This window comes from Lygodium microphyllum, chromosome 13, assembly GCF_053477565.2.
Source record: "Lygodium microphyllum isolate KBCC chromosome 13, Lygodium_microphyllum_v1.1.10, whole genome shotgun sequence".
Taxonomy (NCBI): Eukaryota; Viridiplantae; Streptophyta; class Polypodiopsida; order Schizaeales; family Lygodiaceae; genus Lygodium; species Lygodium microphyllum.
Genome location: NC_141147.1, coordinates 13,304,911 through 13,329,451, shown reverse-complemented (window position 1 = coordinate 13,329,451; position 24,541 = coordinate 13,304,911). Strand labels below are relative to the sequence as shown.

The following is a 24,541-nucleotide window of genomic DNA, read 5'->3' as shown; positions in this document are numbered from 1 at the left end:
GTAGAGGAATTAGATGAGATTCTAGTTCCTGGGCAGATCATGGCACATAAGGATAGAAAAGTGAAAGATAGAGAGTTATAAGAAGATTTTTGGTGAAGTTTAAGAACTATTCACCAATGGATGCCAAATGGATGAAAGAGGTTGAACTGGCAGATTCGCCTCAATTATTGCAACTTTACCGAGAAGCTTTCTTGTCGGAACCTGCAGTGACTTAGAATGCTTTTTGAAGCAATGCACATTCTCTATTGTACAATTGAATAGTGCATCTCATTGAATAATGCACAATGTATGGTTTACACTTAGCATTAACATGTGTATCATTGAATGAAATCTCATTACCTTGAAGTTGTATTTATTACACTTTAGTTGAATGATTATACATGTTGTGATACTAATAGTTTGGGGATACGTGCTATCGCCCTGTGTGGCATTCAGAAACATGTATATTAGAAAGGCTCCTAGTAACCATAGTTGGATACAAGATGTGATTCGCGCAAAATGGTAGTGATGATCCTCCACCTATGTGAGACTTGAACTTGCAATGGCACAAATGGTAGTGGTGAAACTCGTACCATTGCCTCGTGTCATTTGTCATCAAGTGATATATGTGATGGCACTAATAACATGGAGAATCTTGTTATCGTCATGTGTCATCCGTTAGTATGTGTGGCATGCAATCGAGGTTGCTTGCTTCTTTCAAGAGGAGGGTATATCACGGGGTGGTAATACTTTTTGCAGTTGCTTTTATTATTTACTTATATAAATATTTTATTTTTCTTTTCGTTAGTTGCTGTTGCTTTTTACCCCCAGAGTTCTCTTGGATTAAGCCAGGATCTTTGCATGGCTAGAAGAGGTAGCCATTGGGACAAATTGGACTAATGGTTTGTTTGAGCCTTGGGACCGGTTGCATATTGAATGGGCATTGAAGAATAGAATGTCAGTGGTTTGGGATTGTGTGCTTAGCCACTGGAGATGGTGTAGGACAATGAGCCTGGCCAAGACAGAAGATGCACATGTGAGGATGCTCACGGAATAAAAGTCACCGTAATTGAGCCACGTTACACTTTTTGATGTGGTTGCAATGATAAAAGTTGCTCAGAACAACTTGAGGAATGCAAGGGTCACCATCCCCAAAATTTAGGGAGTTACTATTTTTTGGATCCCAGAATCTGTTCGCGTCATTATCTTTGTTTTTGCACGAGGATTAATTCTTTGGTTTGTGCCGATGTCAAATTTACACCGATCATGGAGAATTTTAGATCGGAAGGTTTAAACGAGAAAATTGTTACATGTATGCCATGTGTCACAATTTGGGCACAAATTCCCGAGAGAGAGAGAGAGAGAGAGAGAGAGAGAGAGAGAGAGAGAGAGAGAGAGAGAGAACATTAAAAAAAAAAAACGTAATAGGCAGGAGGGGCAGATCTGAGCGTAAAGTTTTTAGGCGCTGAGGGCAGATTGTTGCAAGTACACCGCTATGGAGAGTACTTCTTCGTCTCTGACTCATGTACGGAGGTAGAGCTTGCTCCCTCTGGTCAACTCTCTCTCTATTCTCAGAGGAAATGCTTTGCATGATGGGCTGATTTCATCGAATGTATAGTTCTGTGTTTTCTTTGCACTTTTGCTGAGGCAAGAGCCTCATTGTCCAGGTTGAGGAGCAGCTGATTGTTTCTCCAATGCAAGAACTAAAGAAAGTGATGACCATGCGAGTGATTTAGTGCTGTATGTGGGACTGTTTTAGTGCTGGAATGATGCTAGGGTCAAAGGGTTTGTAGTCCAACTGGTATGGAACAGATCTGGAATGGAATAAGGCTGAGAACAGGTCAAGAAACATGTGAAAAATAGTAAATATAGAGTTCTGCAAATTGCAATTCTTGGAATGTTGTTTTGGAAATATTGTACTATCCTTATGCAGCTGAAATTTACTCAGAAAGAGATGTTGTTCTGGATATGCTGTATTATCCTTATGCAGCTGAAATTTACTCAGAAAAGATGAAAGCCAATTGTTCACAGGTTTTGTACTTTGGAACCTTTTTTTTTTTTGGGTAACCTTCCATCTTTTAATTGATAAAGAAATACTGAGAGGGGCGCTGGTCTTCGGGGCCAATCTGGTGTTGACCAAGGTCTCTATTTGTGTGTGTATGTGAAAAGACAAGGTATTAATGGAAGGGACTACCGCTTTGTGTGAGTCATAGACCGATTACAGTAGGCTGAGCATGACCATGTTTTAAATCAACCCGCAAGACAAGGATGGATTGAATGGTAGGTAGCTTGTTTATTTATAGATACAGAGGATTCTCCCAAATTAGGGGTCTGCATATGGGACATAGAAACTCACTAGGACCATGCATTGTTTAATGAAACTTTTGGTAATTTACATGTTTTGGGGCTGTTTTAAAGAGCTAATCAGTTTGTAATGCATTTTTAGCTCAACATGACCATGATAAGCAAACTTGAAGGAAAAGAGGGAGAAAAAAAACTTGTAGAAGGCGCCTCTTCTCGTGTTTACATATAGAAATTGGTCCTCTTTGGGACTCACTCCATCTTCCTTATAACCTGTTTCAGAATCTTGGATGGATGTGGAAGCAAAAGAAGAAGAATTATGTTACAAAACATGGTTTGAGAAAGAAGATGGGGCGAGCTATGGGGGAAAGAAAAAGAACAAGTAAAGAATCATGATGCCATGAAAGAGACTGACTTGATCGATAGTTGCGTGAAGTGTATTTTTTTATAGCTTTTGTAGCTAGGACACTCTTTTTTCTTTGTATATGGGATACTATCTTACATGTTTTTGTAATATTGCCTCTAGCAACTTATATTTTAACACATCCCTTGGTGCTAGCTTACCCTATAGACAAATTTCTTCTAAGAATATGTGTTCTCCCCCTTAATACTTACAAGGCCTTTTAGCTCATGCAACGTCAAAGGGGTGTAGACAATGCAACTTTCTAGAAAAGAGTTTTATTACATTGTTTAGAAGATGATGATTCTTGTACATAGTTGGCTTTTTGATTGTAGTAGTCCTTAGCGTTTTCGAATTTGTTGCAATTCTTACATTTGGGTTTTCCTTAGTTCTAGTAGTCTTATGCCCTGTGTCTAGTTTTCACGCATGTCTTGCAAATAATCTTGGAAGACCTTTTGCTATAGAGTGCAGATACTACGAGGCTTGGTAAAGTTTCTTAGCTCTTCTCCTTGAGTTTGCCTTCTTGTTCGTAAAGAGGAGCTTCCGTTGAGTTGAGTTTTCTATCTAGCACATTTCTCAAGGTTGCTACTACTAGTTCATACGCTTTGTTAGGTTTGTCCACACTACTAAGTAGCGTTATAATTGCTTTATCTTCTTCAATGTTTTTATTAATAGAAGCCAATCGCACCTTTAAGCTTTTATATTTAATTATCAATAAGGTAATGAGTCATAATTGTTTAGATCCAACCTGTAAATTTCATTAAAATATTTATCTTTGAGTTCTTTGCTTGGAAGTGTAAGCAGGGAGAAAGAACGTGAGAATGACAATACTTTGAACTTAATCAACTTGATCAATTATCACCATGAAAATTTGTGTGTGTGTGTGTATATATATATATATATATATATATAGATAGATAGATAGATAGATAGATAGATAGATAGATAGATAGATAGATAGAGAGAGAGAGAGAGAGAGAGAGAGAGAGAGAGAGAGTCTACACCACATTGAGAGGGGAACAAGCCCCTTCCCTTTATAGGAATTTATTGAAACAAACCATGGGCACTAAGTTCCTGAACTATATACAAAGGGTTGATTTGCTCTAATTTTAAAAATTAGTCAAAACCCTAATTTCTGTATACTCCGACCAGCAAGCTGATTTTCTTATTTAGTGCTTGGACTAGATCAAGCTAAGTAGAAAGCGCTTCTTGGATGAGTGATACATAGGAGAGTACAAGACATGTGATTGAAATTTCAGCATGAGAGTATATGGAAATGAAGAGAGAGACCTACAATATATAGGTGTGTGCCTTGGGTGCTCAAAAGTGAAAAGGAGAGGCTACAAATGACTAGTGTTGCTGAAAATGACATGTAGGGATACTTGTCTCTTCAAAATGACACGCCTTATTCTAGATGCCATATGTAACTTTTCTAAAGAAAAAACTTTCTAAACCTTCTACCCTAAAAATCTCTCAAATGGTTAAAAAATTGAGATAGCTGTTGAAGACAAAATTGTTTCTTGCGAAATTTTGAAGCATTTGACGCGAATAGAATTTTCATTTGAGCAACTTTCAAAATATAGTAACCTCCTAAATTTTAGGAGTTGTAAAATTTAGATTTAGGAGAGCTTAATTGTATATGTTCATTGGTGCATGGTTGTTTCTTTGATCATGGACATCTTGTTTAACTTTCTGAAACCGCTCATTATATGGGCTTCTAGTCAATGTGACTACTTAAGTGTAAAAGTCTTAGTTATTTGAGATTTTTGGTCAATTCGATCGCTCTCGATTAAACTTTTAATTTCTCACGGGCATCTTGTCAATGATGACCCAAGTATAATAAAAGGTTGTTCTGGCCAATGGCCACCCTTGAATAGAGAGATGAAATTTAAACATTTTTTTGAAACACTCAAATAATAGAAATTGCCTTTCAAAGTATATGACTATAAATTAATTTGATTCATTGAGCCAACATGTCTTGGTAACACTTGATATACAAAAAGTTGGTTACAAGGATTCAAATGTTTTGTCCAATTCATCCCATGTATTTTTTGTATTTGTAATCTTGGATATGCGGTGTAGAATAACATCTGATAATCCCTATGCTATTATTCCGAGTGTCTTAGTATTCTTTCTTTTCCATGTTGGGTCATTAGGGGCTTTGAGCTCTTCGAATATTTTCCAAAGGTCTTTCCTCATTAGATGGTATACGGATTTCATTTTCAAAGTGTGAAAACTATTGTCGTTGAAATTTTCAGCTACAATTTCAAACTTTTTGGGAATGGAGAGGTCTTATCGGCGACTCATATAATAGTATCTAACTTTGTATGAAAATGAATTTTTGGGATATATAAATAGATTTAATCAATGAAGGACCCCTCATAGAAATAGCCCCTTTTACAAACTGGTTTAGGATAGACATTAATATGAACAATAATCTCAAACTAATGAGTTTGTTGACAGACAAGGGTGAAGGTAGTCTTCAAAATAACTAGTTTTAAGCTCATGGTGTGAACAAGGTTTATGTTAAATCAGTTTGGAAGGAGATAAGTGTGAAAGGGTTATTTTGAGAGAGCTTTTTTAACAACCTTGATAGCAAAGGTTGTAAGGGTAGCCTATTTAGAAAAAAATAAAATAATTGTGGAGAAAAAACAACACTTTCTAGTTGAAATTAATGTACTTGAACTTGATGCTCTTGCAAGCCTTCAAAATTTAGCCTTGAATCTCTTGAGTAGCATCTCCTTCATTGTCTTGAACTTGAACCTTACGTAGCTATGGATGCCTCTTTACCTCACAAGCCTCAAGGATGAGGCTCTTATATCATGTTACAAACTATGGTTTGAGCAAGAAGATGGGGTGAGCTAAGGGGGAAAGAAGAAGAAGAAGTAAAGAATCACAATGCCATGAAAGAGACTTGCTTGATTCATAGTTGTGCGAAGTACATTCTTTTGTAGCTTTTGTAGCTAGGAGGCACTCTTTCCTCTTTGCTTATGGGATACAATACCTTACATGTGCTTGTAACATTGTCTCTAGCACCATACATTCTAAGAGATTAGAAGTAGAAACTTGTGTATCTTGTACTGAAGTGGATATATTAAGTTGGAACATACTTTGGATGTCTTTCTCCAATAGGGGAGCCCATCCCTAATAGAGGCTCAGACGATCCTGTAATATCTTTAGATTTATAAACATCTAAATAGAACAAGTCATGTGTATCGTTAATAGCTTGCTATGCTCGATCCATGAGAATCAAGTTGTCGTACTTTGCATACGAGACCTCAAAGGTCTATAGACTCCATGATAATCAGAAGTCCCTCCACAAGTGTTAAAACCTTGTTGCGCAAGCTGTGAAGCCCACTCAAAGTCCCAACTTCCAAGTGACATGCTTGAATAATGCATATTGATTAGTTTTCTTTATAAACAATTAGTCCCAACTTACACATTTATACCGCACAAATTATTTCACGTCAATAAATCTTTTTTCAGATGATATACTATATTGAGAGTGCTTAAAAACCTTGAAAAAGGTGAGAAAAACCCCCTTAAAAAATAATGTTTCAGTCAATTGTTTCATTGAGAGCGCTATATGTTTCATTGAAACGTCTTAGGCGTTCCACGTTTTAGTGCTAGCGAAATGTGTTTCATGGTTACCATGAGTGCAATCTTGCTCATTCTTGGGATAGGAGATATTGGAGATTGAAGTGGTGTCGAAGTGTTCGAAGTCATCTTCCCTTTGATAGTTCATGTTTTTGATGAAGAGCCTTCTAATTGAGGGTCTAGGTTTCTTAAGAGAGTAATACCATTTAAAGAAATACTTGTCTACAAAATAACAAACAAAATTGTACCACAAATCATAGACTAATAAAATAAGTGAGTAGGTTTAGTGTGAAGATATGCTAGGGTTCGCACAGAGAAAATTTGGAATGTACGAACATGGTTGAAACATAATAACCCAGATAGTAATGCAATAAGTAAAAATCCTAAAGCCAAAATGCAAATTGCAAAAATAGAAACATAAATAGTGAAGAAAAAGAACTTTGAAGTGAGTGAATCAATGTTATAAATGAAGGAGACAATGTATAGAATGCTTAAGGGCAGAGTTGTCCAATAACTGGTGGCTCTCGTAAGAGTGGACCGAGGGAGGTGTTGATATGTGTTGTCGGTTGGAGACGGTTCCCGAGTACAGTAACCACTAGTCAAAGGAGAGGATGATGAAGAAAAGTGCTGAAAACACAAAAACGATGTGAGGTAGATGTAAATACAAATCAAGCTGATATTGGAAATGGAAGGGTAATAGGTTGGAAATGAGAATGCAATAGTCTATGTAGCAATGTAACCACTTGAAGATGATGGCAATTGTCTTTGGTGTTGGAACTAGTAAATGCCATCAATATAACGACTTGAAGATGATAACAATTGATTATTGGTAGCAGTGGGAGGCTGTGCGACAACTGTAGACCACATAGCATCAGTTGTTGGGGGCTAGACAGCTAATGGAAGAGGGGTGATGGCCGAAACTTGCAAGATAAGGGTAGATTGAATGGTAGGCAGCTTGTCTATTTATAGATGCAAAAAGATCCTCCTAAATTAGGGGTTTTCTTATGGGACATAGAAACTCACTAGGACCGCACACCATTTAATGAAACTTTTGGTAATTTACATGTTTTGGGGTTGTTTTAAAGAGTTAATTAGTTTGTAATGCATTTTTAGCTTAATATCCCCTATGAGGTTTAAAATTGGAACCAAGATGGGACTAGAAGAAAAGCCCAAGCTCATTTTTACTCCAAGATGTTCCACCCCAAAGCAACTAGGTTATTGGACAAAGGGTGCACGTTGGTTGCCTAGTGGTTGTTGAGCTCAGAGGGCGCGGGGATCGAGACACGCAGTGCTTGCTAGCAACAGAGAGAGTGAGAGAGAGTGTAGAGTAGTCAGGAGAGTGAACACGATTTTTCGGTACAATGACGAGTGTACCTCTTTAGGTTTTTAGATAGATATATATATGAAAGCACAAGTGCTACGGGTGTGTTCACATCCGAGCACATTTAAAAGGCACGAGGGCCTTTATTCCCAACAACCTTCCACCTAAAGGCAATGTGCCTTAAGAGGAGAAAAGAATCAACTAAGTCTAGGTATGTACAAAGTTGAAATATATATATCTATCCAACTTCCATCATTTGTCGGCAATGAGCAAACCGCTCTACTGGAAGACCCTTCGTGAGAAGGTCTGCAGGGTTATCATCTGTATATACTTTGACAAGCTCAATGCTCTTGCTGTCAAGTACATCTCTAATGAAGTGGTACTTCACCTGTATGTGCTTTGTCTTTGCATGAAAGACAGGATTCCGTGCTAGCATGATAGCACTCTGACTATCACAATGGAGAACAGGTAACTCTGTGATGCCAAGCTCTCCCACCAGACGTGAAAGCCATAAAGCCTCCTTGGCAGCTACATACTCTGCCTTGGTAGTAGACAATGCAACACACTTTTGTAGCCTGGAGATCCAAGAGACTGCTTCTTCTGTGAAGGTAAACACATATCCAGAAGTGGACTTTGTGCAATCTGCATGACCAGCATAGTTTGCATCTGTAAAGCCAACAACAGATGCCTTCTGCTTCCCAAAGTAGATGCACAACTCCTTTGTGCCTTTGAGGTATCTCATAATACCGTTCACTGCATCCCAATGCTTCTTGCCAAGGGTTGCTATATATTTGCTAACCACTCCCATTGTAAAGGCAATGTTAGGACGTGTAGCAACCATAGCATACATCAAATTGCCAACAGCTGAAGCATGTGGTATCTTGGCCATTTCAGCCTTTTCATCATCAGATGTAGGGCTGTCCTCTGCATTGAGTTTCACATATGGAGGCAATGGAACCCCAATCGTTTTCCCCCCCTCCATATTGAAATGCTGCAAAACCTTGGAGATATACTCCTGCTAAGATAGATAGAGTAAGCCTTTTGATCTATCTCTGAGTATTCGCATACCAAGAATGTGATTTGCATCACCAAGATCCTTCATGTCAAAGCTTGTGCTCAAAGCATCAACCACACATTTGCATTTTCTCTGTCATGCATAGAATAGGGCAATTTTGCCAAAATAGAGCAATTTCAGCAAAACCCCCAAATTTTACCAAGTGTTGATGTCCAAATTGCGTGGAATTCAACCTGCATGTATATAAATTGACCAAATGCTGCACAAATTTTACCCAAATTGCAAAAGACCCAAATTGCATGGGGTCCAATGTGCATCAATGTCGAGAAATTGGGTAAATTTCAGCCCAATTTGCGCTTGTACATGAAAAGGCCCAAATGTCGGAGGCAGAATGCCACAAATTCTTGCAATTTCTGAGACAAATTGTCTTGTCCTGCATCACAATCCCCAAATCCAGGAAAAGCCCCAAATTTTCGGGCCAAGATTTAGATTTCAGTGAAATTGACTCATCCAAGAAAAATCTCACTTGCATTTGAGAATCCCCAAAATTTTTTTGAGGCCTGGGCATTCAAAATGTTTGCAATTTCTAGTCTAGAGAACACTGCAATGTGTGTCGGGTACAAATTTGGGAAAACCCCCAAATTTCAAGACATAGATTTGCCTTCTATGCTTGTAGGGGTGAACACCCGGTAATGAGAAGTAAATTAGACTGAAATTTTCTGATTTCAATTAAAAAAAAAACGAGCGTTGACTGCCCATGATTTGTGCGGCTACGTGACATTCATTACTTGTGCAGCCCCCCTCGTCGGCCGTTACGTGGCAGTCAATCGTGGAGCCCCCCCCTTCGTGCAGCCCCCCCGTCGTCTGTTTGCAGCGTGTTGTTTGAGGTCGGTCGCGTGAAGGAAACAACTAGGGTTTGCATTGAGGACACATAGAGTGTACGACCACGATAGAAACACAAAGAGAGACACAGACACAGACACAGAGGGCAAAACTCAAACCCTAAACGCAAAACTCAAAACTCAAACTCTAAACGCAAAACTCAAAACTCAAACACAAACGGAAGAAGGGAGAGAGAGAATACAACTCTGAAGTGAATGAATGCTGTAAATGAATGTAAGAGTGTACAGTGTGCTCAAGGGCAGAGCAATGTTGGAGTGTGACGTCCATCAAAGATGGATCCCAAGTCTGTGACCACTAGTTGGAGTGTAGGAGTGCTGAATAGTGAATGGCAGTAGGCTGGTCACTAAAACACAATAGTCTGGAGGCTGGAAACTGGTAAACGCAGTAGTGTACCACCAATTGGAGGCTGGAAACTGTGCACAGTTTGTTGTAAACAGCAGGCTGAAACAGTGTCTGAGAGTGTCAGGGCATGCAATGCTGAAAACGCAGGCTGGCTGACCCTGGAGATGATGGACAGTAAGCTGAATAGCAGTCTGGGATAGTCTAGAGCAGGTGCCAGCAGCTGAGAGCTATCGCCTACAGCAATGGACAGGCTGAAGATAATGTGGCTACAGTGGATGATGGTTGGACAGTAGATAGAGGCGGGCTGCAGGCCGGAAACTGGGCGCCAACAGCATCAGAGGGTATGTGGGCTGGTGTAACCTGCAAACAAGGATAATGGCTGAATGGGGGACAGCCTGTCTATTTATAGATGTGGAAAGGTGCCCCAAAAATTAGGGTTTCCACTAAACTCTCTCGAACTGCTTCCTATTTTAGGATTTTACTTTAAAAGAGCATTTTTAGTGTGTTTTGGGGCTGTTTAAGAGGCTAATCAGCAAGTAATGCATATTTTAGCTCAACACCCCCTCTCAGGCCCAAAACTGAGCCGAAATGTTAGGCCAGCCATTGTGATGTTTATGTACCCCAAGGTGTTCCACCCTAAAGTAGCCAAGGCATCGGACAAAGGGTGCACATCGGCTGCCCAGTGGCCTACCAAGACTACAGAGGCGATGGCTATTTTACCAAGGGAATCCGAGTAGTCACCCTAGAGAGGATAGGGCATCGGACAAAGGGTGCACATTGGCTGCCCAGTGGCCTACCAAGCCCTACAAAGATGGATGGAACTACATGGATTTTTTTGTTTTTTTTTTGTTTTTTTTATAAAATAAGTGAAGTAAATTTGATGGGATGTGACTGATTGAGTAAAAGTGACCCAGAAGATGGGAGTAGGGAGGGTACACCCAACACATCACAAAACAGTACAAGCTAACCCATCCACTCAGGGTGTCGATGACAAGGAAAAACAGGTGATGAGGTATCCATGTGATGAAGAAGGATGGTGGTGTGGTAATAACAGCCGCCGGTGGAAACAACTTAGGATCCGTGCAAGTGGTGCTGTACACAATGAGATGCAAAGTATGCTACATGTTGAAGAATGCTCATGCAACAGGTGCCACTTGGACAGTGTCCCTCGTGGGAAAATTGTTCACTTGCCCAAGCCCCCTAGTACAAGGATGATGTAATCATGCAATGCAAAGGGTAAGGTACAACAGGGGGAAGAAGCCAATGTTGAAGACAAAGTGCTGAAGCTTGTAGAATACCAAGAAAGATAGCAACTCCCTCTCAACCTGGATGTAGATGTTGAAGAAGGAAGAGGAGCCTGATTTGTGCCGGTCTTCATATGGTGCCGAGAACCATAAGGAATGAAAGAAAATGAAGTGGATGAAGCACCCCGCTAGAAGAGCAAGGTAAAAGTCACCGCCATGATAGCATCGAGATAGATGCTGCACGATCCGTCTCGGGAGGGGAAACCGCCATGCTGGAAGAAGAGCAAGCACTCCTAGGATGATGAAACCATGAAAGGAATGGTGCGCATCCCCACGTCTCTAGCCCAGGTAGGACTAAAGCAATCTACAAGTTATCCCTACATTGAAACACAAAATCCTGCAAAAGGGATTAGAATCTGCAAACACAAAGGTTAGTGATGAGATGCTCCAAAGCAAAACAGAACATAAAGAAAACCTAACTCAAAGTAAATGCAGCGGAAGACAAAAATATGGAAAAACTAAGGATAATGAATCTTATGGGCCTGACTCTAAGAGTGCGAAAAATGAATGCTAGACTGACCTAGGTTATCCGAAAGGACCTAGAGACATACTAGTCTAAGAAGGTGGCCACCATTGCGTACGTTGAGTAGCAGGGCTTTGCCAAGGGAACGACTGACGAGATGGGGAGGAAGGTGAGATAGATGCATGAAGTGCAACAGGATTGGAACCTACAGACCAATCAGCCAGTCCCTCAGGGGTAGTGAAAGAGATGGGCTGTTGAGGTTGTACTCGAGCCACATGTCCAACAGCAACAACGGGTGCTGAAGGAGCAACTGAAGCAGGAGTAGAGGGCATAGCCTCACTGGACTGTGCAGTCGCAGTGGTTTGTTGAGGCTTTTTAGGTGGAAGACCTTGGGCCTTGGAGCGACACTTCTCGTCCACATGGCTTGCTCTCTGGCAATGTGTGCAAGACCGGTTTTTCTTAGGGAGTTGCTGCCAGATAAGTCTAGATTCTTTGGTTCCATCTGAGGAAAAGAAGTCCCCCTTTGATTGGCTTGCCTTTGCATCTAGCGAGTTCTTGCCACTAGTGGTTGTTCCTCCCCAAGAAGAGGCAACCAATCCCCTTTGCTCTAAAGAATGCTGTGATGAGGATTTTTTGTAGACTTGATCATACAACCTCGCGTAACGCAAGAACTGGCACTCAAACTCGTAGAAGGTTGGCAATCTAGGTTGGGAGATGATGTGTTGAATGAAATTGAAGTACTTGTCGGGCAACTTATTCAAGAAGAATGTAACCTGATCGTCGTCATCTGACTTTGGAAAGCCAGTAGTGGCGAACTCGGCAAGTAACCGCCTATATTCAGCCAGCTTGACTTTCAGATCATCCCTTTCCTTAATAGAGAACTCTTGAAGCTCAAAGTCGAGATTGATGCGCCGAGTACGATCACGAGCCGCATAGTGGTCGAGAAGGTGACTCCAATGCTCTGACGCGAGCGAGAAGTGTTGCAACTGAGAGTGAAACTCAAGAATCAATCCCTACATCAACTCAACATTGGCTCTGGCATTGCGGCTCTCCATTGACGGATGTAATCAAGGTGAGCTAGTCGAGGGTCTGGCATAGACTCTAGACCAATGACGAGGTCCCAAAGACCTTGAGACTCAAGCACTTCTTGCATGAAATTAGACCAAGTGGTGAAATTTGACCCGTTAAAACATGTCTTACTCGTGAAGACATTCTTGGCCGTTGCAACAGGAGTGGTAGTGCTCGGAGATGGGTAGTGTGAAAAAGTGTAGTGTGGGTAGAATGGGGGAGTGGAGTACACTTGGGAATGGGCCCCAAAGTGCCCACCATGCATGCGTGTAGTGTGCAAGGTGGATCCATAGGTAGGGATGGGTTGACTAGGCATGGGCATGGTAGCCACATGAGGAACCCAAGGAGGTGGGATGGGAACACAGTGAGCAGAAGATGGGAATCCTTGTATAGGTGTAACCCAAGGAGAGTGTGGAGATGCACCAGAAGCTGAGGATGGAAACCCCCGTGTATAAGTGGTCATGGGAGATGTGAAGCTGGGGATAGTGAGGGGGATGCCCATCACAGTCATCCCAAGAGTTATGGGTGTGCTCATGTGCTGAAAGGTGAGAGGCACTGTGTTAAAGGGTGGCATTTCCCCTAACGAAGTACCATGGTGCAAAGAGGTAGAGAATGGGGTGGAGAAGGAAAATGTGCTAGGAGCGGAGATGGAAGATCCAACCCCTAGGGTGTGTGATGCAGATGTGGAGTGTAATCCAAGGTTTTGGAAAGATGATGAGAGGTGTGATATAGAAGAGGGTGGGATGGGAGGGAAGTGAAAAGTGTGTGTGATATGCTCAAATGAAACAGAAGCTCTAGATGTATTTGAATTTCGTCTGCTTCGTGAGCTCCCTCTATTGAAGTTCACATACGCAAAGCCATTCGGATCTTGTACCTCAAAAGAAGAAATAGGCGAGGGTTTTGATTCATGCAAAACAAAAGAATTGTACAAACCTGACATTGGACCTGATTGAGATGATGAAGATGGATCACCAGACGTTTCGAATGCCGTATGTTCTCTATGATCGGAGAGGTAGCCAGCTTCACCAACCGGTTTGGATGTGGTAGCAAAATTGGTAGGAGGGGTGTAAACGTCACCATACTTGTTGCGATAGTACTCCTCAAAGTCCTCCTCTGTCATGTTAGTGGAATCTGGTGAAGGTGGAGTGTCGTCCTCCTCACCGAGTCCATAATGCCGTCTCAGGGCCTCGAATGATGGAGAAGCCTGATAAGACATCATAGGAATTGGAGAAGAAAGTGTCTGGCACATTGTGATTTGGTTACGAGTCGTATTGTGTGCCTCGCACAAAGACTAGCTCTCCACAATATCCGCAGGATACTCTTTACAAGAGCACCGGCTCTGATACCATGTGAAGGAAACTGCAAGGGTTTTCACCAAGGACACACAGAGTGTACGACCACGACAGAAACACAAAGAGACAGACACAGACACAGAGGGCAAAACTCAAACCCTAAACGCAAAACTCAAAACTCAAACACAAAAACTCAAACACAAATAGAAGAAGGGAGAGAGAGAACACAACTCTGAAGTGAATGAATGCTGTAAATGAATGTAAGACTGTACAGTGTACTCAAGGGCAGAGCAATGTCGGAGTGTGACGTCCACTGAAGATGGATCCCAAGTCTGTGACCACCAGTCGGAGTGTAGGAGTGCTGAATAGTGAAAGGCAGCAGGCTGGTCACCAAAACACAGCAGTCTGGAGGCTGGAACCGGTAAATGCAGCAGTGTACCACCAATCGGAGGCTGGAAACTGTGCATAGTCTGCTGTAAACAGTAGGCTGAAACAATGTCTGAGAGTGTCAAGGCCTGCAATGCCGAAAATGCAAGCTAGCTGACCCTGGAGATGATGGACAGTACGCTGAACAGCAGTTTGGGACAGTTTGGAGCAATCGCCAGCAACTGAGAGCTGTAGCCTACAGCAATGGACAAGTTGAAGATAATGTGGCTGCAGTCGATGATGGCTGGACAGTAGATGGAGATGGGCTGTAGGTTGGAAACTGGGCGCCAACATCAACAGAGGGTGTGTGGGCTGATATAACCTGCAAACAAGGATAATGGCTGAATGGGGGCAGCCTGTCTATTTATAGATGCGGAAGGGCGCCCCAAAAATTAGGGTTTCCACTAAACTCTCTCGAAACCACTCCTCGTTTTAGGGTTTTACTCTAAAAGAGCATTTTTAGTGTGTTTTGGGGCTGTTTAAGAGGCTAATCAGCAAGTAATGCATATTTTAGCTCAACAGGTGCCATGTTGACATGGTGGTCAACACCCTGTCCGTTCATCACTCAGTCCACCAAATTGCGATGCTGCAGGCCTGCTCAACTGGTTGTCGCCCATCACCTAGAAGTCTTGTTGACTGCTTGAGTCAGCCTATCGCCTGACGGCCACACACTTTGCTTTGCGAGTCACACTGATTGGTGCTCGACTGACCTTCTTCTGCCTCGAGCTGTTTGCGAGATGCCTTTGATATCGGGAAGAGTGCACTCTGCCCTCTGATACCAGTTTATAGTGACGGGTTAGGCACGAAGATCGAGACACTAGGTATTACTTAGGCGCGGAGAGAGAGAGAGAGTGAGAGAGCAAAGCAGAGAGTGTGCACGTTTTTAGGTATAATGATGAGAGAGTACCTTTAGGTTTTTAGATAGATATATATGTGTAAGTACAAGTGCTAAGGGTGTATTCACACTCGAGCACATTTAAAGGCATGAGTCCTTTATTCCCAACATATGTGCTTCGTCTTTGCATGAAAGACGGGATTCCGTGCTAGCATGACAGCACTCTGACTATCACAATGGAGAACAGGTAACTCTGTAATGCCAAGCTCTCCCACCAGACATGAAAGCCATAAAGTCTCCTTGCATGCCTTAGTAGCAGCCACATATTCTGCCTCTGTAGTAGACAATGCAACACACTTTTGTAGCCTGGAGATCCAAGAGACTGCTCCTCCTGTGAAGGTAAACACATACCTAGAAGTCGACTTTTTGCAATCCGCATGACCAGCATAGTCTGCATCCGTGAAGCCAATAACAGATGCCTTTTGCTTTCCAAAGCAGATGCACAACTCCTTTGTGCCTTTGAGGTATCTCATAATACCTTTCATTGCTTCCTAATGCTTTTTACCAGGGTTTGCCATGTATCTGCTAACCACTTCCACTGCAAAGGCAATGCCAGGATGTGTAGCAACCATAGCATACATCAAACTACCAACAACTGAAGCATATGGTATCTTGGCCATTTCAACCTTCTCATCATCAGATGTAGGGCTGTCCTCTGCAGTGAGTTTCACATATGGAGGCAATGGAACCCCAATCGTTTCCCCCCCTTCCATATTGAAACGCTGCAAAACCTTGGAGATATACTCGTGTTGAGATAGATAGAGTAATCCTATTGTCCTATCTTGGAGTATTTGCATGCCAAGAATGTGATTTGCATGACCAAGAGCCTTCATGTCAAAGCTGCCATAAAGACTTTGCTTCAGTGAGTCCAAGGCATGAGTATCCCTGCCAGCAATCATCATGTCATCAACATACAGAACCAAGATAATCAGGTTGCCATCTGCTGTCTTCTTGGTATACAAGCAGTAATCCACTTGACTTCTATGGAAACCTTGAGACTGCATAAATGTATCAAACTTATGATACCATTCTCTTGGTGCTTGTTTCAACCCATACAAACTCCTTTTGAGTTTACATACTATCTTCTCTTTCCCTTGTTCAACAAACCCTTTAGGCTGCTGCATATATATGTCTTCATGTAGATCACCATGTAAGAATGCAGTCTTTATATCCATCTATATGAGCTCCATATCTTCAGCTGCAACCAAGCCCAAAATGGTTCTCAATGTAGTCATCTTGACTACAGGAGAGAAGATCTCATCAAAGTCAATTCCATGTTCCTGCTTGTACCCCTTCACAACTAATCTTGCTTTGTACTTTGGTGAGGAACCATAAGTGACCTTCATCTTGTAAACCCATTTGCATGGAAGTGTTTTTGCCCTTTAGGCAACTGCACCAAGTCCCAAGTGCCATTTTTCTCGAGAGATTCCATTTCTGATAACATGGCTTTATACCATTTCTTGCTATCTCGTCTGTCCATTGTTTCCTTGAAGCAAGATGGTTCACCACAGTCTGTCAATATGACATAATCAGCCACATGTAGGAATCGATTAGGCATGGAGATCGAGGCAGACTGTCGTATGCGCAGTGAGAGACAACGAGAGAGAGAGCAACAGCAAGCAGTGTAGAGTGTGAGCACGTTTTTGGTACAATGACGAGTGTACCACTTCAGGTTTTAGATAGATATATATATATATGAAAGTACAATGTGCTAAGGGTGTGTTCACACCCGTGCACATATAAAAGGCACGATGGCCCTTTATTCCCAACACCACATTGTTTGCACCAGGAATGAATCTATCAGGTTGTTTAGTAGCCCTAGATGATCTCCTAACCCAATGATCATTGTTTTCTGGCTGTTGAGCATTTTGAGCTTACTGTCCTGGAATTTCAGCCTGTAAATAAACATTAACAGCTTGCTGTCTTGGCTGTTCTTGCACATGTAGTGGCTCATTATCATGGGCAATAGCTGGCTGGTCATTTCCAGCATTATTTTTTGCAGTTACAGGTTCATTCACAGCACGTATTTGTTGTTGTACAGCGGGCACATTTTGCTGTCCAAAAGGTTTTTCTTCCCGGAATACAACCCTACCGTTCTCCTCAGTCTTTTCGGGCTGTTTACACATGAGATCTTCCGAGAAGATTACATCATTGCTGGATACTACCTTCCTTTTCTCGGGATCCCATAATCTATACTTCATTTCACCCTCGTCATCATATCCTAGGAAAATGCATTTACAGGACTTTGGCTCAAGTTTGCTGCGTTTTTCTTTACAAATGTGCACAAAAGCCTCGCAGCCAAACACTTTTAGGTGAGCATATGAAGGTGGCTTGCCCGAGCACGCTTCTTGGGGAACTCCCTCCCCTCCCCCTCCCCAATGATGTGTTTGATAACTGATTAATTAAGTAATTAAGTGTATTGCTGTCAAAACAGCCTTTGCCTAAAAATCATGGGGTAATGTAGCATGAGATAGCATTGTACGGACCTTATCCTGTATGGTCCGGTTCATACGCTCTGCAACTCCATTTTGGAGTGGATTATGAGAGGCAATGAGCTCCCTCTTGATCCCTTTGCCGTCACAAAATGCATGAAAGGCCTGGGACACATATTCCCCACCATTGTCAGAGCGAAGTCACTTAACTGATTTTCAACTAATGCCAATAATTTTTTAAACTTGTCAAGCACTTCATCCTTGCTACGAATAGGATAAACCCATACCTCCTGTGTAGCATCATCAAAAAAGGTGATAAAATATTTCTTTCCCCCCTATAATAATCCTAGCATTTGATATACATCGGAATGTACTAACTCTAGAGGAGAAGATTTCAGCAAAAGAGACTTTTTATGAGACGTCTGTGCAGGTTTACCATAAACACAATGATCACAATGCTCAAAATCAACATAACGAAGACAAGGTAAGTAACCCAGATGAGAGAGCACTTTCATTCCAGTTTGACTCATGTATCCCAACTGGCCATGCCACAAAGAAACACTTGGCTGCTCGGTCACGGCAACAACATGATCACTCACACTAGATACATGGAGAGGATACAAGGTATTACTTTTATAACCTTTGGCAATCGCTCTAGATCCCTTTTAGGTCTTCCATTTCCCATCACCAAAGGTGGTATGAAATCCATTGTTATCTAGCTGTCCTGTGTTAATCAGGCTCTTTTGGAGCTGAGGTATATGCCATATATACTGAAGTGTGAAGATAGAACGATGCTGAAACTGCAACTGCAACTGCACACTGCCAATACCTGCAATGTCTCATGCATAGTTGTCCCCAAGATAGACAACACCATGTTGACCCCTTGTATAGGCAGAGAACCACTCACGATGAGGGGTGACATGAAAGGAAGCACCTGAATCGAGAATCCAAGTATTCTTGTCATCATCTGTATCTGCAAGTAAAGCATGTGCACCAAAGTGTGAAGAGACCAAGAGTACGTCATTCCCACTGTCACTGTCATGAGTGACTACATTCACCTCTTCAATTTTGACATTGCTCCTTAGGCTAACTCTCTTTCTTCTCTTCCTTGCTATCATCTGACTTCTTGCCCTTTCGTTTCTCTTTCTTCCATTTGTAGCAGTCACGTTTAAAGTGATCCTTCTTGCCACAATGATGGCTTTCAACATCTTTGCCATGTGATTTACTGCGTCCCTTGCTATCACATTTGCCTTTTGTGCTGTGATTTGCCCCTAGTATGCAAAGCATTGGAAGACTTACTGGATGCATCATTTCTTCCATGAGTAGAGCACTCTCTACATCAGTATACAAAGGATCGCATTAGAATTGGTTATAGCAGTCCTGAATGTATCCCAACTCTCTGGAAGATTGCAAAGCAAGAACGTAGCCTTAAATTCTTCATCAATCAAGAACTTCAAGGCAACCAATTGGCTGAAAATGGAGTTAAACTCACTCAAGCGAGTAGACATTGCTGTACCCTCTTTCATACGCAAATCCATAAGCTTTTTCAGCCAATACACTTTGCTTGCGGCACTCTTCTGTGCATACAGTTCTTCCAGTCGAGTACATCATAGGAAAACGCAGGCTACAAGGGTGAATCAATAGCAAACACAGTAGATGGAGGTTGCTCAGGTGATGGCAATGGTTGGAAATAGTGGTAGTAGGGTGGAAGACTGCCATCAGCAGCTGTATGCAGCAGGTGGAGGGCTGGATGCAAGTGCCTGGCTGTAGATGGCAGCTCAAATTGTGATATCCTTTGGAAGATGGCTGTGGACAGTGACATGCACCAATAATCTACAAAACAATGATGGTTTGAGTAGTGGGCAGTTTGTCTATTTATAGATGAGTAGATCCTCTCAAATTAGGGCTTGGCTAATGGGAGACACTCTCTAGGAGAGGTCATTCAATGAAAGTTTTGGTAATAAGCATGTTTTGGGGTTGTAATAAAGAGCTAATCAGTTTATAATGCATTTTTTAGCTCAACAGTTGCATCTTGCTGGAAAGAGGGAGACAATGCCCATTGTTAGTAGTGACTTGGAGCCCAAGCCTCGTATTGTCATGTGCCTTACCATATGGATTTCATTTTTCAAGTATATTCTTCTTGAGTTCTTTTGTTCTTTGCGATGTTCTTTTTGTTTTTGCCTTTATGTACTCTACTACAGAAGTTTCTCTCACTTCCATTATTGCCCCTTATTCTAATTGGGGTATTAGGGTAGTCACAAAAGCCCATAGATCAAAGGTATCCAATATACACTCCACTTTGCAAGTTCAGAGGGAGTAGCTGGTGCTGTTAAGTCAATCCTTTTTGGGCAGTGATGGAAGAATAGGTACTTGAATAGATGTTAGTTGAATGGCCATGTGGGGTGCTTTAGTTGCAGCCCTATTAGAAACATGCAAAGAAGCATCTGGGGAACAAGGGTGCTTCCTTCTTTTGGACCTATTAGAATGACAATCTTTGGATGATTGTGGCTTTGATCTTCGGTCTTATTCGCATTGATTTTCACGATTGTGACAGTCTTTGTGAGGTTCTAACTTGGGAGAATGTGGATCTTCAGAAGATTGGATGGTTTCCTTGTCAAAGTCATTGAACCTATTGAATTCGTAGTCCATCTTCCTTCAAAGAATCTGCAAAACACAAGAGGCTGCTGCATTTTGATGCTGGGCTGCCAGAACAGAGAAGAAATCAGTACACTGCTGCAACACTAGTTGTAGGTGCTCTGCTGTAAGGGCTGGAAATAGTGAGAGCTCCTTTGTATTTGTCAAACTGTGATGGAGCTTACAACCAGGCAATGACAGCATGAAATAATACAGGTTAACAAGGACAGTAGAAAACAATGGGTGAGAGTAAGCAAACAATTCAAATTGAAAGTAGAGTGTTCACCCAATTGTGATGACAAAATGTGTTCTATGGGTGATGCTTCTTCTAATGCTCGGCTCATCAACAAATGAAGCATGGAAAGAAGTCCTAGCACCAAGAGATGGTTGGCATAATAGAGGTTCTAGAAATTCTCGTATTATTTGTCATTATTGTGGCAAAACATGACATATTGTAGCTCATTGTTACACTAAGAATAAAAATATTTGGAGTGGTAAATTGTAGGAAGAAAACTATGCATCGACTTCACGATAGAATGAAGACAAAAATAAGCATTTGTTTGTTATGTATAGTATATGATGAACACTATTATAGGAAAGGGAACACTTGATGATGTATGGTATATTGTTCTAAGTGCATCTAATCATATGACCAATTATGCTAAATGGTTTGGAAAGATACAAGATCTACAAAATCTAGGCTATGTACATATAGTTGATGGCTCATGCCACCCAATTTCACACATTGAAAAGATTTCCTTGTCCTTGCATGATGGCTATACAAATGTCAAATATATGACATGTGTTATCAATCACAAAGAATTTAGTGTTTGTTAGTCAAATGGTAGGGAAGGGCTTGCAAGTTTGATTTAATACAAGATGTTGTTTTATAGAAGACTTTAATGATAAGTGCAAGTTGGTTACAAAAGAAAGTAGAGCTGGGTGCATATTCACTTTAGATGTTAGAATTCCTACTATGAATGATACTATATATGCTAAAGGAAAATGTATGACATGTGTTATCAATCACAAAGAATTTAGTGTTTGTTGCTTATTGGGAAAACCAGTCAACTAGTAGTACGGGTTTCATCAACATGAATAGCTTCCCCACAATTATCTCAAACGTCACTACAACTGAAATGCACCCTTTAGATTCTCTGTGTGTACCTCCCCTTAACAGATGGACTGGCAGCTTTACGCGTGTGTTTAAGATGCTGATTAACAGTTTTGATAATGGATAGGCAATCCAGCTAGGTATGGAAAGCTTTGGAGAGGTTTATGCAACAAGCATTTCTGGTGGGGGTGTGGTAAGTAGTGCTTCAATTTTCCTGGGTTATGTATCTTGGGTGTTATCAAGTTTAATTTGTGGTCTCTATTGTGCAGATGAAAACCCAATTTTTTCGTGGGAAAAGTTTTCAGCTTGGACGCTTAAAAATAACAGATCCATTATTTATGGAAGTAAATTTTTTGTGACCTTCGAACTTTAGTTTGGCTTAATGAATTTTGAAACTTATTTTGGTCAGTCTACCGGTAGATAGGCACTACCTGAGAGAGTAGTCAGTTTTTTGTCAGGGCTGGTGTGCAAGTGTCTCTTGAGCTCTACCTCATGTTAAGTTAGCATAACCATGTTGCTTGTGTAATCATGCAGGTAAATATAGACAAGCTACTAAAAGATGTAGATGGCTTGTGTGGTTTTGATATTTTCTATGGCTCCATTGTGGAGATGTCTCCAAAGCATCGCTCACTTTCTCTCTATGAACCATCTGAATACAATTCATTGACAAGGGCTAAGAATTTGAGGTGGCAGGTGCTCCAGCTCTTTTCTAATTTTCATCTCATACTGGAAGTTATTTTGTGCGGAGTTCAAATGTGTGCAGTAACTAACTTCTATGAATGCAACAGAGATTGCTTCTTTTCGACAATGTTCCTCATGTGTTTGCAAAGGTGAATGGGCGAGATATAATGTTAATGCTGGATACTGGAGCTGCTGGTGCAAAATTGATGTTTCCCAACAATGTTGTACAAGGATTTGATGATCCTGAAGTGGATACCCCAACTATGTTTAGGGGAAGGCGTGTAGTTGTTTCTCAGGTAATGTGGTCTGACATTATTGCCAGTTTTGATTCGCATGTGCCATGACTGAATATATAATGGTAAACTTTTGGTTGCTTGCAGGCTGAGTATGGAAATGTCAGCAGTTTTGAAATAGCAGGTTGCACTTTTACTGATGTGGTAGGTCTTGTGCCGAGTAAAAGTGCCCAGAAAATGGGTCTTTCTGGCTATTGTGCAGGGATTTTTTGTGCTGAAATGCTGGAGAACTTTACATTAGTTTTTGATTATTCCAATCGACGGATGGCATTTATTGACCAAAGGCCTAAAAAGCAGAGTTCAAGGTGACTTAAGTGCACATTTAAGCAAGGTTGTGAAGATTAAGATGAACATTTGTCAGCCAATATGTTACCTCTGTCAAAAGCCATGTGTATCTTGATTCAGGCTCATGTCAAATGTGGATAGATATTCAACAAAGGGTTTGGAAAAGATGTTTTCTGATGTGACATGTTTTCATAAGTCCCTTCTGTCTTACAACTTGTTGTCTAGAGACCAAAACAAAGTACCAGGTTTTGATAAGTAAATTCTAGTATTACTATGAAGCAATAAGCTATTGCTCTAGTGTAGTTCCAAGTTTCACATATCAGAGGAAAGCTCTGAGTAATTGTGACTAAGCACATCTGAGTGATGTCAAATTTGTTTGTTCAATATGCCAGATGCAGTTGAGATTCAATGTGAAAGGAAAGCTCTCAGCAATGATGACTGAGCATATCCTAAGTGTCAAATTAAATGTTTAAGATGCCAGATACAGTTTCAATTTAAATTTCAGATACAGTTTCAATTTAAAGTTTTGTCAAAGAGTGTTCTACACCACGGATGGATTGAGTTTTTGGAATCAAATTGGCAGACGATTATGCACACATCTGTTAGTAACTAATTGGTGTAGCCTCCAGTTAAATTACTGTTTACGTTCTGCGTTGCAAGAGCTTGTCTGAACGATCTGCTTTGTAAAATAACGATGGCCACTCAAGCAGCTATTGTGTACGCCAGGGACTACGGTGAACATGATCCTTCAGACTCCACAAAACCTTCAAGGACCATTGCTTAGTGTCAAGTCTACATGAACGGTACATGGGTCATGCCAGATTGTATCTCAAGTCTTAAGTAATTTCAGGCTAGCTGTCAGTGTGTTCAATGGTTCTTGTTTTCTTCATTCCCATCCCTGAAATTTGCTGCAGAGCTGCAGGCAAATCTTAATTGAAATATAATCGAATGTTTCTAGTTAAGCGTGGAACATGTATAAGGGGGATGTTTTGGAAATGGATGCATGCTACTAGTGATACTTAGCCTAAAGGCTTTGGTCAAAACTGCTGAAAGTCTTCTTGCATTGGACCAATGCTCTAAAAACTCATTAAATGTGCCAACCCACTTGAGTTTTGATTCTTATATATCCCTCAATTCCACTAAAAGTGCATAGAAGAACCACAAGGCTGAGAGATGCAGGTAATAAGCATGTTGATCTTTGGGTGGTTGGAAGGTTATATCTGATACATTTGTTGATATATTTTTGTACATTTCATGATATAATCATGTTCATTTGAGATCAACCTAATGGGTTGGAATATTGTGATTGTTTGTGCTCTTAATGTGAAACTAAGGTCATACTGTGCGGCAAATGCTTAATCAAAACGTTAATGCATGGGGGGCAAAAAATAGACAAGTAGGTCGGTTGACATGGAGATAATTGAAAGTGCAATTCTAGAATCTCAAAAGAGAAGGGAGAGACACTAGCAAACTCTAGTGATCATGGAGCTATGAATGACTATTAAGCACATCATGGATCCATCACCTCTTGGAAAGGCAAAGAAAATCATCGTTCATATTTTTTATATATTGCATGTAACAATGTTTAGGTAGATATTAGGAGGGTAGAAGTTGAAGTGCTGTATGCTATCTAGATGAGATACAAACATTACAACATCTAAAAATGGAAAGCGCAAGCATTGTATTCATGAATAGAACTCTACAACATGCAAGGGCTTTGTAATTTTAGGGTGCAGTGCTTTAAGTGTCTAGTTTAAGAATGATTTATGTTGGATAGGTGCAACACCAATGCCTAC

The 24,541-nt window shown here is 41.1% G+C and overlaps 1 protein-coding gene across 2 annotated transcripts in view; it reads left to right on the top strand.

Moving 5' to 3' along the window:
• Window positions 1–23,262, top strand: part of LOC148026353 (uncharacterized) — a 37,498-nt gene extending 14,236 nt beyond the window's left edge. For both annotated transcript variants that reach the window (XM_087690769.1, XM_087690770.1), the window contains exons 10-14: window positions 21,614–21,679; window positions 21,756–21,830; window positions 22,021–22,179; window positions 22,275–22,463; window positions 22,548–23,262. In XM_087690769.1, coding sequence (XP_087546895.1) covers window positions 21,614–21,679; window positions 21,756–21,830; window positions 22,021–22,179; window positions 22,275–22,463; window positions 22,548–22,769 — 711 coding nt within the window. In that variant the 3' untranslated portion in view covers window positions 22,770–23,262. The remainder of the gene's footprint in view (window positions 1–21,613; window positions 21,680–21,755; window positions 21,831–22,020; window positions 22,180–22,274; window positions 22,464–22,547) is intronic.
• The last annotated feature ends 1,279 nt before the right edge of the window (window positions 23,263–24,541 follow it).